Source organism: Camelus ferus, chromosome 6 (genome assembly GCF_009834535.1).
Source record: "Camelus ferus isolate YT-003-E chromosome 6, BCGSAC_Cfer_1.0, whole genome shotgun sequence".
NCBI lineage: Eukaryota > Metazoa > Chordata > Mammalia > Artiodactyla > Camelidae > Camelus > Camelus ferus.
Genome location: NC_045701.1, coordinates 82444230 through 82457798, shown reverse-complemented (window position 1 = coordinate 82457798; position 13569 = coordinate 82444230). Strand labels below are relative to the sequence as shown.

Here is a 13569-nt window from a genome sequence, read left to right as displayed (position 1 = left end):
TGATTCCCATTAAGTAGACAGTTATAGATCCAGTTGCAATCAAAAGTGTCCTACGTAGCATAGAACTTTGTACAAGGAGCAGGGTTGTGTGAATGACAGACCCTAACAGGTGAAATTGGCTGTGTTGGGGTGGGGAGCAGGGCCATGTGGAGTTTCCCATCCCTGACCAGGAAGTGAGCAGTGAGCAGTATCTGTTAAGTGGAGCAAAGTCACTAAACTCTCTCCTTGAATCTGGTGAGTCAAACCACATACCTAATTAGAGTGGAAATTTAGAAGAATTGTTTTTTTAAAAAAAGCCAGGTTACCGGGATGTGTTGGACATTTCTTCAGCCTTTTGTGAGGTTCCTTGAGAAAAGACACATGAGTCTCAGCTGGTATTTCTGAAAGTAGGGAAAAGGGAAAACAAAGCCTCTTTCTGCCTGTGGCCACTAATTTAACCAAGCTGAGAGCCAGAAAATAATTTTTTTTTAGGATTGCAACAGTCAAATCCCTGCCCTAGGCTAACGCTGGTGCAGGCACAGGCTTGAAGAAGGAAAGCCCAGCGGGAGACAGGAGAGGGACTTGGAGAGGGCTACCCCTCCAGCAGCTCCCGCCGGGCACTCCCGGCCTGACTGAAGTGGCCGTTGCCCCAGTGTAGACAGCTGTCCACTGGGGAAGAGCCTGCAGCTAAGTGGCCAGATTAGCCCTGCCTCCCCCATCCCCCAACCCAGTGTGTCCAGGGCAGAGGCCAAATGGACGAAATCTGAATGAAGGCTGGGAGAGGGCAGAGCACAGAGATGGTTGTCAGGAGGCAGACACAGAGAGGACAGGGTCCAGATTCCAGAGCATGACTTGACTGGAGTCAGGCTCTGGTTGCCTGCTTAAGGAGTTATCAGAAAACTAACTTCCCAGCAACTGTCTAAGACTTTGACAGAGTCATACTGCCAGAGACATCCCAGTCTCGCAAACCACAGCACGACATTGCTCCATCACCAGGGCCCGATCTGACCTCCGTACTTCCATCCTCAAACAATGGCCTGCTAGAGTATACAGCTTCCAGAAGGGACATTCTCTCTGATGCTACCCATGGAGGGCAGTGGACAAGGGAGAGTCCTTCAGAGACAGAATCCCAGGCACCCCTGTCTGACTCCGGAACTCAAATCTTCCAGGGGACATGAAGTGGCTCCTTGTCAATCCTCTTCTGTACGAGCCTGGATGAGTGACTGCATCATGATGTTTCCCCTCCTCCTCTTTAATAAATGCAAGTAGTTTTTATTCCAAGTACCTTACTTTTTCTCCACTATTAAATGCCGGGGGTGTTTAAATTGATCATTTAGCTGTCAGTTGACAGATTATTAAGAGCAACATCCAAACCTGATCAAAAAGAATGATCAGTTTTGCTTTTATATGGGCAGCCTGTGTCAGGTTGGGGAGGAGCGGTGCATTTCTGAAATTGTATGTGTGGGAAAGAGCATGCTAGGAAGTCAGGGAGCGCAGTGGAGTGGTTATCTCTTTCTGCCCTGTAATGGGTTGAATTATGCCTCCACTCCACCCCCACCCCCGAGAGAAATGCCCATGTCCTAACTCCTAGTACCTGTAAAGGTGACCTTATTTGGAAAAGGGATCTTTACAGATGTTATTAAACACAGGGTCTCGAGATGAGATCATTATGGATTCATTGAGTGGGCTCTGAATCCAATGACAACTGTCTTTAGAAGAGAAGAGAGAGACAGAACAGGAGAATCACAGGACGGGTGGTCACGTGAAGATGGAGTTTGGGACTGACTGGAATGATGAGCTTTAAACCAAGAAACACCAAGGATTCCCTGGGGCCAAAGAAGCTGGAAGAGCCAAGGAAGGATTATGCCCTACAGTCTTCAGAGGGAGTGCAGCCTTGTCGACACCTTGATTTAGAACTTCTGCCTTTCAGAACTGTGGGATAATAAATTTCTGTTGTTTTTAGCCACCAATTTGTGCTGATTTGTTGCAGCAGCCCGAAGAGACTAACACATACCCAGACATTTTTGAGACTGTCCCTCTCCTGGCGGGGCTGTCAATCACTCTCTCAGAGCTAGGTGACCTATCAAAATACCCCATCCCCATGATCACAGTGTTTGGTCTGGGGACAGTAACTGCAATGGACTGAATGTTTATGTGTCCTCAGAATTCATATATTGAAATCCTAACTCCCAATGTGATGGTGTTAGGAGGTGGGGCCTCTGGGAGGTGATTAGGTCATGAGAGTGGAGCCCTCATGAATGGGATTAGTGCCCTTCTATAAGACCCAAGAGAACTCTCTTCCCCTTCCACTGTGTGAAATCATAGCGAGAAGACAGCCACCTGTGAACTGGGAAGTGGGCTTCCACCAGACACCAAATCTGCCAGTGCCTTAATCCTGGACTTCCCAGCCTCCAGAAATGTGAGAAATACATGTTTACTGTTTAAGCCACCCAGTCTGTGCTATTTTTATTTTAGCAGCCCAAACCAACTAAGTCAGTCATCGGAGAGAGCTGGCCTGAAAAGAAGCCAACAGAGAAGTGAGCAGAGATAGGGGTACAACAGGAGAGATGGGTCTTAATGATGCCATCTCTGGACCTAGAAAGAACCATGCCTAAATGCAGGTCTCCCTCCAGCCTTTTCAGTTAGTAAATTCATCTTTTTTGCATGTCAGTTTGAGCTGGGATCTTCGCTTGCAAACTTCCCAGGTCCTGATCTGCATATTCTCTCAGGTGGCCATCCCAGCAGATCTGCGCAGCCATGTGAAAGCCCTGGCTTAAAGGGGCAGCAGAAGTAGAGGTCCCTCTTGGTGACGTGCACAAGGCTCCTGATAGGTCCAGTTCTCAGAGTCTGGGCCATTGGACCTGCCTCAGCTGAACAGGCAGCCAGTTACCTTATTCAACGTGCTCTATTAATTACGAAAGATTAGAAAGAATCTCAGTCATTGCAAAGAGCAGATTCACAGCAAGAACATTACATGTGCAGCAGGTAACATTGCATCATAACAAACAAAGAATGTTGCTCGCTCATGTTCTGTAAAACATTGAAGATTTACTTCTGTTCAGCCACAGAATCAGACTGAGTTACAACCAGCCCCTCTGGGACACGAGTTTCCCTGGCAAATGCACCGTCACCTCCCAGCAGCACTTTCTCCAAGCCTCCGTGTGCTCCTGGTTGAGGAAAGCTGTGCTGTATTCAGAAATTCTAAGCTACCTCAAATCAAAAAGCAGCTGCCCCCACAGGCACCCCAGTTCCTACCTCAAGCCTTAAACCTTGCTGCACAGTGACTCCCAGAGCCAAATGTAGTAACACAATGAATGCAGAAACCCCAGAGTAAAGAGAAGGCAGCAAGGAGGAGGGATACACAGTGCTTCCTTTTGTTTAACTCCTTGGGAGTGAGTTTCATTCTCAGTTGGCTGGGTGTGCAGCTTCCAAACATTTGACTATGAAAGCCAAATGATGCTTCCATTTAAAAATCAGACACAACTTGAAGAGTTGTTACAATGAACCTTAACCTGATGCATCAGGCTTTGTGAGTAAGAGTTAAAAGTTTCTGAAAAAATGGTTAGTTTCCTTTACCATTGACGGAGCCCCTTCTGTGTCTTAGGCAACATGCTTAAGCACCGGAACTGCCAGTGGGAAAGAGGCATGTGACACTGTGATGACAGCACCAGGCAGTTATGTCCTGGGAGGTGTTGCATGAGCTGAGTTGGGACAGACAACTGGAAATCAGCCATAGGAGGAAGGGAGAAGGCAGCACTGCGGTGAAGGCATGTCCCGGGGCACGAATCTGCAGCCCCCAAGCGGTTGGCACACCTGGAGTAAAGTTAGAGAGGGGTTGGAAAGGTAGACAAGAAATGGATCAGGAAGGGTCATGTGATTAACCTAAGGAATGTGAACTTCAGCCAAGAGCTTTGGGAACACTGACGAGCAGGAGGATGCTGAACAGACAGCACTGGAGAGATGACCCTGGCAGTGGGGGATGGAAGTAGAGAAGGACCCTCAAGGTCTCTTTGACATAGCTATGTGAGAAGCAATCCCCTCAGTGGTAGGGGAATGAGAGGAAGGGGAGATTCAAGGAATTGGAAGAGGTAGACTCATCAAGACAGAATACTTGATCAAATGTAAAAGATGCCATGAGAAGAAGGAATCCAAGATAATTACTGGATTTCTTTTTTCTGGCATGGGCAACTGGGGTAATAGTGACATTCCTGAAAATAAGGGATACAAGTAGAGGGGTAAGTCCTGGAAGAGACTGATGAGGAGTTTGGCTTTAGAATGCTAAGTAGGAAGAGCCTGTGGGACAGCCACAAGCAGAGGGTCATGAGAAGCTGGACATTCAGATGTCAGAAGAGAGATCTGTATGGAGCTGTCAGCTTATGCATGATTGAGGACAGACACCAAGGGAGAGGGCAGAAGGCAAGATGAGCAGGGGGCGGGACACAGAGACCCAGGGGATATTCAGGGAGTGAGTGGAACAGGAGGTCTCTGTGAAGAAGACTGCAAAAAGTCCAGCAAACTAGGGTGGAAACCTAGAGGGTAGAGCCACGGTGTGAGAAGCTCAAGGTGCAGGGGCATCCAACAGCACCAAAGCTCCAGAGATGGAGCCAGATCAGGGAGGAAAAGCGCTGTCTGGGACCTGGAGTATGGCTGCCTTTAATGACTTTAGTCTGAGCATTGATCATGAGAACAGAAACCAGATTGCAATGGGTGATGGAGGACTGAATGGGCAGGTAGGCAGTGCAGATGGCCAGTGTAGACGATTCTTTAAAGAAGATTGGCTGTGAAGAGAGAGAGAGAAAGAGACACTGAAGAGAGAAGTTAGACAGAAATACAGGATCAAGAACTGGGTATTTTTCAGATTGGAGAGATTGAACATGTTCAGGTATTGATGAGAAATGTTGGTAGAGATGAGGCTGAAGATGTGAGTGAGAGAGCAATGACTGGAGGAAGGTCTCAGGGGCACAAGGGGAAGGTCAGCTGTGGGCAGGAACACATCTATTCCCTGGCATGGGAGGGATGGAGAAGAGTAGGGGATATGTTGGGTGGCTGAGCAGGCAGACTTTGAGAGAGTTTCTTGGGACCTTAAATTTGTTCCATTTTATCAATGGACAAGATGGATTCTCTGTCAATGGCAATGACAGAAAATGAAATGGAGGTTTAAAAAAAGGGTTGATGAAAGAGGGACAGTCAGGAGGAGATGCCAAAGGCAATGAACAGGGAAGTATTTAGGGACACCTGGAAGGGTTTCCAGGCACCCTTGGGCCCTAGGACAGCCCAGAAAGTCATGATGGACCAATTCCTCCAGCAGCAGTCAGCACCCCAGGAAGGAGCAGGGCAAAAAAGTCCTAGAAGTGAGGTGTAGCTGGGTGGAATCACACAGAAGGATAAGTGGAGGAGAGTGGTTAGAGAGAGATGCTGGTTACAGAGAGAAACTGACCACCATAGTCAAATGAAGTCGACCCCTGAGTTAACAATAGTCACTGGTTCAGGTGTTTTACAGAAGGGCCATACCCTTAGTCACCTTGGTTTTCAAAGCATAACTCTTCACAATTCTATGCAGTCAAAAGGACACAGCTTAGTTTTCCAGAGAGCTGGGGCTGCACGTTAACTTATCTTCAAAATTATTGCAGGACACATACCAATTGCCAGCACTGAAATTGAATCAGTAATTTACAAACTCCCAACAAACAAAAGTCCAGGACCAGATGGCTTCACAGGTGAATTCTACCAAACACTGAGATGAGAGTTAACACCTATCCTTCTGAAACCATTCCAAAAAATTGCAGAGGAAGGAAAACTTCCAAACTCATTCTATGAGGCCACCATCACCCTGATACCAAAACCAGACAAACATATCACACAAAAAAGAGAAAATTACAGGCCAATATCACTGATGAACATATCTTCAACAAAATACTAGCAAATTGACTCCAACAAATACTAGCAAAAATCTTCAACAAAATACTAGCAAATTGACTCCAACAAATACATTAAAGGGATTATACACCATGATCAAGCAGGATTTATCCCAGGAATGCAAGGATTTTTCAATATCTGCAAATCAGTGTGATACATCATATTAACAAATTGAAGAATAAAAACCATATAATCATCTCAATAGATTCAGAAAAAGCGTTTGATAAAATTCAATATCCATTTATGATTAAAAACTCTCCAGAGAGTGGGTATAAATGGAACATACCTCAACATAAAAAAGGCTGTGTATGACAAACCCATAGCTAACATTATATGCAAAGATGAAAAGCTGAAAGCATTCCTCTAAGATCAGGAACAAAACAAAGATGCTCACTGTTACCACTTTTATTTTAGTTTTGGAGGTTCTAATCACAGCAATCAGAGAAGAAAAGGAAATAATAGGAATCCAAATTGGAAAGGAAGAAGTAAAATTGTCATTGTTTGCAGATCACACAATACTATACATAGAAAATCCTAAAGGCACTACCAGAAAACTACTAGATCTCATCAATGAATTGGGTAAAATTGCAAGATTCAAAATTGATATACAGAAATCTATTGCATTTCTATACACTAACAATGAAATATCAGAAAGAGAAATTAAGGAAACAATCCCATTTACCATTGCACAAAAAGAATAAAATACCTAGGAATAAACCTACCTAAGGAGGCAAAAGACCTGTACTCTGAAAACTAGAAGACTCTGATGAAAGAGGCTGAAGATGACACACAAACAAATGAAAAGACATACTGTGTTCTTGGATTGGAAGAATCGATATTGTTAAAATGACCATTCTACCCAAGGCAATCTACAGATTCAATGAAATCCCTATCAAATTACCAATGGCATTTTTCACAGAACTAGAACAACAAAAAAATTAAATTTATATGGAAACACAGAAGACCCCCAAATAACCAAAACAATCTTGAGAAGGAAGAATGGAGCTGAAGGAATCATGTGCCCTGACTTCAGACTACAAAGTTACAGTAATCAAAACAGTATGGTACTGGCACAAAAACTGACACACAGATCAATGGAACAGGATAGAAATCCCAGAAATAAACCTATGCACTTATGGTCAATTAATCTACAGTAAAGAAGGCAAGAATATACAATGCAAAAAAGATAGTCTCTTCAATAAGTGACACTGAGAAAACTGAACAGCTACATGTAAAAGAATGAAATTAGAACATTCTCTAACATAATATACAAAAGTAAACTCAAAATGGATTAAGGACCTAAATATAAGACTGGATACTATAAAATTTCTAGAGGAAAACATAGTCAGGACATTCTCTGACAAAAATCTCAGCAATTTTTTTTGGGTCTGTCTCCTAGAGAAATGGAAAGAAAAACAAAAATAAACAAATGGGACTTAATTAAACTTAGAAGCTTTTGCACAGCAAAGGAAACCATAAATAAAATGAAAAGACAACCTATGGATTGAGAGAAAATATTTGCAAATGATGCTACTGACAAGGGATTAATTTCCAAAATATATAAACAGCTCATACAGCTTGATGCATAATATATTAAAAAAAAAACCCAATCAAAAAATGGGCAGAAGATCTAAACAGACATTTCTCCAAAGAAGACATATAGATGGCCAACAGGCACATGAAAAGATGCTCAGTATTGCTAATTATTAGAGAAATGCAAGTCAAAACTACAATGTGATATCACCTCCCACCAGTAAAAATGGCCATCATTAAAAAGTCTACCAATAATAAATGCTGGGGAGGGTTTGGAGAAAAAGGAAATCTCCTTTTTTCCAACTGTCAGCGGGAACATAAATTGGTGCAGCCACTATGGAGAACAGTATGGACGTTCCATAAAAAACTAAAAATAGACTTACCATATGATCCAGCAGTCCCACTCCTGGGCATATATCCAAAGAAAACTGTAATTTGAAAAGATACATGCACCCCAGTGTTCACAGCAGCACTATTTACAATAGCCAAGAGATGGAAGCAACCTAAGTGTCCACTGACAGAGGACTGATCAAGAAAATACAAAAATATACAATGGAATATTATTTTGCCATAAAAATGAAATAATGCCATTTGCAGCAACATGGATGGACCTGGAGATTATCATTTTAAGTGAAGTAAGTCAGACAGAGAAAGATAAATACCACATGGTAGCACCTATATGTGGAATCTAAAAAATGATACAAATGAACTTATTTACAAAACAGAAATAGACTCACAGACACAGAAAATAAATTTATGGTTACCAAATAGGAAAGTGGGGAAAAGGTGAACGATAAATTAGGAGTTTGGGATTAACGCTGTGGAATAAAATTCATATTTATGGCAAGACAAGAAAAATTTAAACATAAAAATTCTTCTCTGTCCTTTGACCTCCTCTCTCCCTGCACTGTGCATCGTGTACCTGTCAAACCTCCCCCATCGGCAGGAATACCTGCTCAACCGCAAAAAGCAACATTCTCTGAGCATCAACAGGCAACTCCTTAAAAGATAACATTCCTTCTTGATTTTGTAAGAGGTCACATGACCCACCAGGATGACACTTAAATCTGGATTATATAAACTGTCAATAAGATGTCATTTGATGGACAGCCCTCTGGCTCAAAAAACTTATAAAACTGTGCCTTGATTTCTAATCAGCAGAGCAGTTCTCAGAGCTTTCTGAGATGTTCTTCCCGGGTTACAATGCTTAAATTTGGCTTGAATAAAATTTTCCCTTTCATTCTTAGATCAACTGATTAATTTTTGGTCAACAACATAAACACACTACTATATATAAGATAGATAAACAACAAGGACCTATTGTATAGCACAAAGAACTATATTCAATTTCTTCTAATAACCCATAATGGAAAAGAATCTGGAAAAGAACATATATATATATAACTAAATCACTTTGGTGTACACCTGAAACTAATACAACATTGTAAATTAACTATACTTCAATTTTTAAAAATGAGTAAGAAAAATTATTGCAGGACAAAAGGAAGTCATTTAGCTTCTCTGCTGGACAGTTCTCTCCAAGAGAGTGAAGGAAGAAGACCCAAACTACTTGACCTCACATAACTGCCGGAAGAATAAAATAAATTCATGTATGTTCAAGAAATACTTTGAGAGCTATAAAACGGGGCACAAATGAAATATCACCTTAAGGCAGGCTGGGAAATCCTTAAAATCTAAATAACAAAATGCACTCAAAAAAATGTTTTTTTAATGCAAATACCATCTAGCAATTTGGCAGATTGCCTGGAAAGGCTGCAAAATCTGTTAAGGAGAAAGTTACGTTTGGTTTTTTTGCATCTGTCATCCTCAACTGAAAAAAGGGAGAGGTTAATCGAAATTAATTAAAAGAGAGCATACCTGTGTGCCTGGCGTGTACACGCTCATAAATCCATACAAATGCAGGCTCTAGGTAGAAGAGAACCATTATTCTCAAAAGCAAAAGTAGCAACAATCTGCTAGGCCTCTGGGAAGCAGGGACAGAAGGTGGGGCGTGAGGTGGGGAATGCAAAATGCTTGAACAGGCAGCTCCTGCTTCAGCTGCCCTGCTGCAGTGTGAGCCTGGTGTTTCAGAACTTTCAGAGTCACATGTGAAATTCTCCCATTTCCTAAGGATGCTCAAATTTATAAGTAAAATTTGTCAGAGGTCACCAGTTGATCTCCTGGGATCTAGCCCTGCAGCTAGAAGTCACATCTGATGCTTTAAGATGTTTCATCATAATTATGCACAAGCCACAGTTGAGCTTTCTCTCAGGCGACCCCACCCTGCCCTGCCCTGCCTCACCCCATGCCACCTTCCTCCTCCTTCTTCCTCACCTTCACTCCACCCCTCCAGGAAAGCCACTTTCCCTTTGCTTTCTGCTCCTGGACCTCTCGTTCCCTTCCTTTCAGCTTGCACCCAGTTATCTTGAAGACACAAAGTAGCTTCCCTCCTCTGCATGCCAATCAATGCCAACGTCTGTTTTCCTGCCAACACAGTCTCACCCTGCCACCCGCCCCAACATGTGATGGCTCTTGCCTGGGAAGGAAGGGGGATTGCAGCGGGCTCTCGATCGTCCGTAATGAAGGAGGGGCAGGGAGGCACAGGTAATGCTAGAAAGGAGACGCCCCAAAGTCACAAGGCTTTGTCTCTAGTGTTTGGTGGCCCACAGGTCAGAAGCCCACCACTGCGGTCACCTGTGCCACGTCGGTCCCGGCGCCCCAGTGGAGACTGACACAGAGGGGCTAATGGCCTGGAGAAAGCTCCGCCTCCAGCCAAGGTGGAGGTAATGGCCTGGATGCTGCCTCGCCTCCACCTTTCCTTCCTCCACAGGTCCCTGCCTGTGTCCTGTGGGTGCCCGGCAAACTACGACCAGCTGACTGCCCATGTCTGCTGCGGCCCGGAGTTCCTGCAGTCCCTGCCACCCTCTCCCCCCCCCCCCCCCCGTTTTGCCCATTAGCTTCATGGCCCCTTCATCAGCAAGCTTGTGGCCCAAAGGCCAACAGTTCTAACAGGTTTCAGTTTCACTTTCTGTGCTCTCACAGGACCTTGGGGTCCTCAGGGCAATGACCTGCACTGGAAGGCTTCTGGAGGGGGAGGACAGAGAGGAGACAAGCTCCCCATACCAGAGGCGTGGTCAGTCATCAGGCGCTACCTGTCCTGAGCCCAGCCTAGAGAGGAACAGATGGGGCTTTCAGGGAATTTTCTGGAGGATTTCAGGGAATTTTCTGCCCTGCTAACTGGTTTTGCCCTAGGCAGGCTCTGAAGACCTTCAGCCCTTGGAGTGGGTAGGGTGTATGGATGTCGCCTGGGGCAGAGGAGGGGGGTGGCTGTGCTGTGTTCCTTGCCCTCCTGACTTACTGTTTGTTTGGGACGTCTGGACTAGGGCTACAAACAGTTCCTCTCTTTGTTTCCACCGCCTTGCAGAATGTATGCTTCCCACAAAAAGGCACAACGCTCCCCTTTCTTCGGCTCGCCCGCCTCCGCCACCCGGGTTGTTCTGCAGGGCTCGGGTCTGCAAGCCCAGGCCAGCCCCAGCACTGTCGCAGCCTCGCTCCACAGCCTGTGCTCACGTGGCCTGTGCAATGGCGGGTGGCCTCCTAGGCAGGCAGCCAGTCCCAGTTCTTAAAGCTGCAGAGCCCCCGGTGGGTGGATGCAGGCTTGTGTCCAGTTTCCCTGCAGGAGTTAGCCTGACCTCCCTTGAAATAGGGATGCATAATGCAAGAGCCTAGCTCACATCACCTGCGGAACTTTAAAAATTCTAATGCCTGGATGACAGCCCCAGAAATTCTGATGTAATTGATCTGGAAGTGCAACCCGGGCCCCAAGGATTTTCAAAGCTGCCCAGGAGATGCAAATGTGCAGCCAGTCTTGGGAATCACCATCAGTGATTTTCAAACTTTAGTGTGCTCAAGAATTACCTGGGGACCCTGTTAAAATCCAGGTTCTGATCCAGAATGTCCGGGATGAGGCTGAGGTTCTGCATTTCTGACAAGCTCCCAGGAGATGTAGCTGCTTTTAGTCCACAGACCACAATGAATAGTCGAGAAGATGGTTGGACCTGCCGCCCCAACTTGGAGGCCTTGGTAAGTTTCTCTCTAGGCCTCAGTTTCCTTGTCAATCACTTGGTCATCTGTTGTGAGGATTAACCACAACAGCACTCAGTACTCAGAAAGTGCTCAGAAGATGCTGGCTTGTATGAGCTTTAGCCAGATGCCTTCTTCACGAGAAGACCAGATCTCCTTCTTCTGATCTGTGCTGTGTTTCATGCCCTTCCAAGGATGGCTCCTTGGAAGCCATAAGGACTTCTCTTTTGCCCCAGGATTAAGCCCAAACACCATATGAGATCCCTTAGCAAATTTCCTGCTTGCACCTGTGGCTTCACCTTTCCCGCCTCCATGAATGTTGGCACCCTCACCTCAAAACACAAGGCACACACCAAAGCCCACTGCAGGCCCCCCCTTTGAACTCCAGGCCCTTGCCTTTCCCTCCCTAAACCTGGCCCACTATTCCTGCCTTCTTCCTCCACCTGGCTAACTTCCTCCCTTTCCTTATGACTTAGCACAGGTGTGACTTCCTCCACAGCCTTTCCTGGGTCCCAAGTACAGGTGAGCGTCCCCCTCCATGTTCCCACAGCATGCCATGCTTCTCCTCTCGAATCCCACACCCTTAGGCGTTGTGCACAGCGATGTACTTTTCTTTCTGCCTTTAGTGGTCAGAAGCTCAGGGCAGGCTGAGCTCACTACCACATTCGATAATATTGGAATGAGTGAGTATGTAAATGAATGAATAAATTAATGGGTTTAAATGAAAGCTCTCTTATGTAATCAGAAACCCGGTGTCGTGCAGCCCTTCCCACCCAGGGTGCTATCTCTGACCAGTTGGACCTCCAGATACAGCTCTGCAAAGGTCCACAAATGACCAAGCTACCCACTCTTCCCCTTCCCCAGCCTCAGCTTGCCTGACGAGCCCTGGGTCCAAATTGCTCTGTTTGATGTCCTATTTCTAGAGAATAAAATAAAGTCAAAAGATAGTTGTTAAATTGGTCACAGAGGAGCCAGATCCCATCTATTAATGTTAAACATTATTAGACAACAGCCAAAAGATGGAGACAACCCGTCTCCATCAACACGAATGGATATACAACTCGTGGCATGAACGTACAACAGAATTTTATTCAGCCACAAAAAGGAATGAAGTTCTGATATAGGTGACAATATGGCTGAACCCTGAAGGCATTATGCTAAGTGAAATAAGCTAGTCACAGAAGGAGAGGTGTTGTCTGATTCCACTTATATAAGATAACCAGAATTGGCAAATTCATAGAGACAGAAAGCAGGATAGTGGGCACCAGGGGCTGGGGGAGAAGAATGGGGAGTTACTGTATAATGAGTGTGGATTTTCTGTTTGGGAAGATGAAAACGTTTTGGAGATGGATGGTGCTGAAGGTTGCAGAACAGTGTGAATGTACTTAAAAATGCTACTGAGCTGTACACTTAAAAAATGGCTAAAATGGTCAGTTTTATGTTATGTATATATTATCACACACACACACACACACACACACACACACACACACACACACACACACACACACAATAGAAACCTTAACTTTGGCAACACCCAAACCTGTACCCCTCACAGGATGACTGTTTATATAGAAGCAGAGCTTTAGGGCCAGAAACAAGCCCCAGCCTTTCCATTTTCCTTGCAGCTTTAAAGCTGAAATGCAGAGCCCCGGAAGTTTGAACTGTGTGGACGGACGACCAGAGGTGCAAGGAATGCCAAATATTTACAGCTGGTTTTTCAGTGGGTGAGATCCAGGCAAAACTGCTAAGGGAGAGAAATATTGCACTATTCAGATAGCGTCAGAGCACACTTTGGAAAAGAAGCAATTGCTTGTGTCAAAAGAATTCAGAAGTATAACCAAGCTATTGTTTGCAATTGCTTAGCTAAAATGAGGCCCCTTCAAAAAAAAAAAAAATAAACCCAGGTAACTATTGTATGCCAGGTAATTGTAGCTATTTAAAAGTTAAGAAAAGGGAAGACAATTGAAGGGATTCAGTGGGTGATAGAAATTGGAATTTAAGATACTTTTCCTAAAGAGACACCTCAACCTGAATTAGATGTGGAGCTTCCAGAAA

General features: G+C 44.7%; 1 protein-coding gene across 8 annotated transcripts in view; it reads right to left on the bottom strand.

Moving 5' to 3' along the window:
* The window catches only part of DGLUCY (D-glutamate cyclase), a 120281-nt gene that overhangs the window by 70037 nt on the left and 36675 nt on the right, over positions 1 to 13569 (bottom strand). For 3 of the 8 annotated variants that reach the window (XM_032482513.1, XM_032482514.1, XM_032482515.1), the window contains exon 3: positions 9307 to 9354. The exons of 3 other annotated variants lie outside the window; for them this stretch is intronic. In XM_032482513.1, coding sequence (XP_032338404.1) covers positions 9307 to 9333 — 27 coding nt within the window. In that variant the 5' untranslated portion in view covers positions 9334 to 9354. Of the gene's footprint in view, positions 1 to 9306; positions 9355 to 10786; positions 11004 to 13569 lie in introns of those variants that run through there. 2 more of the 8 variants (XM_014558776.2, XM_006184227.3) reach the window with 2 other exon arrangements.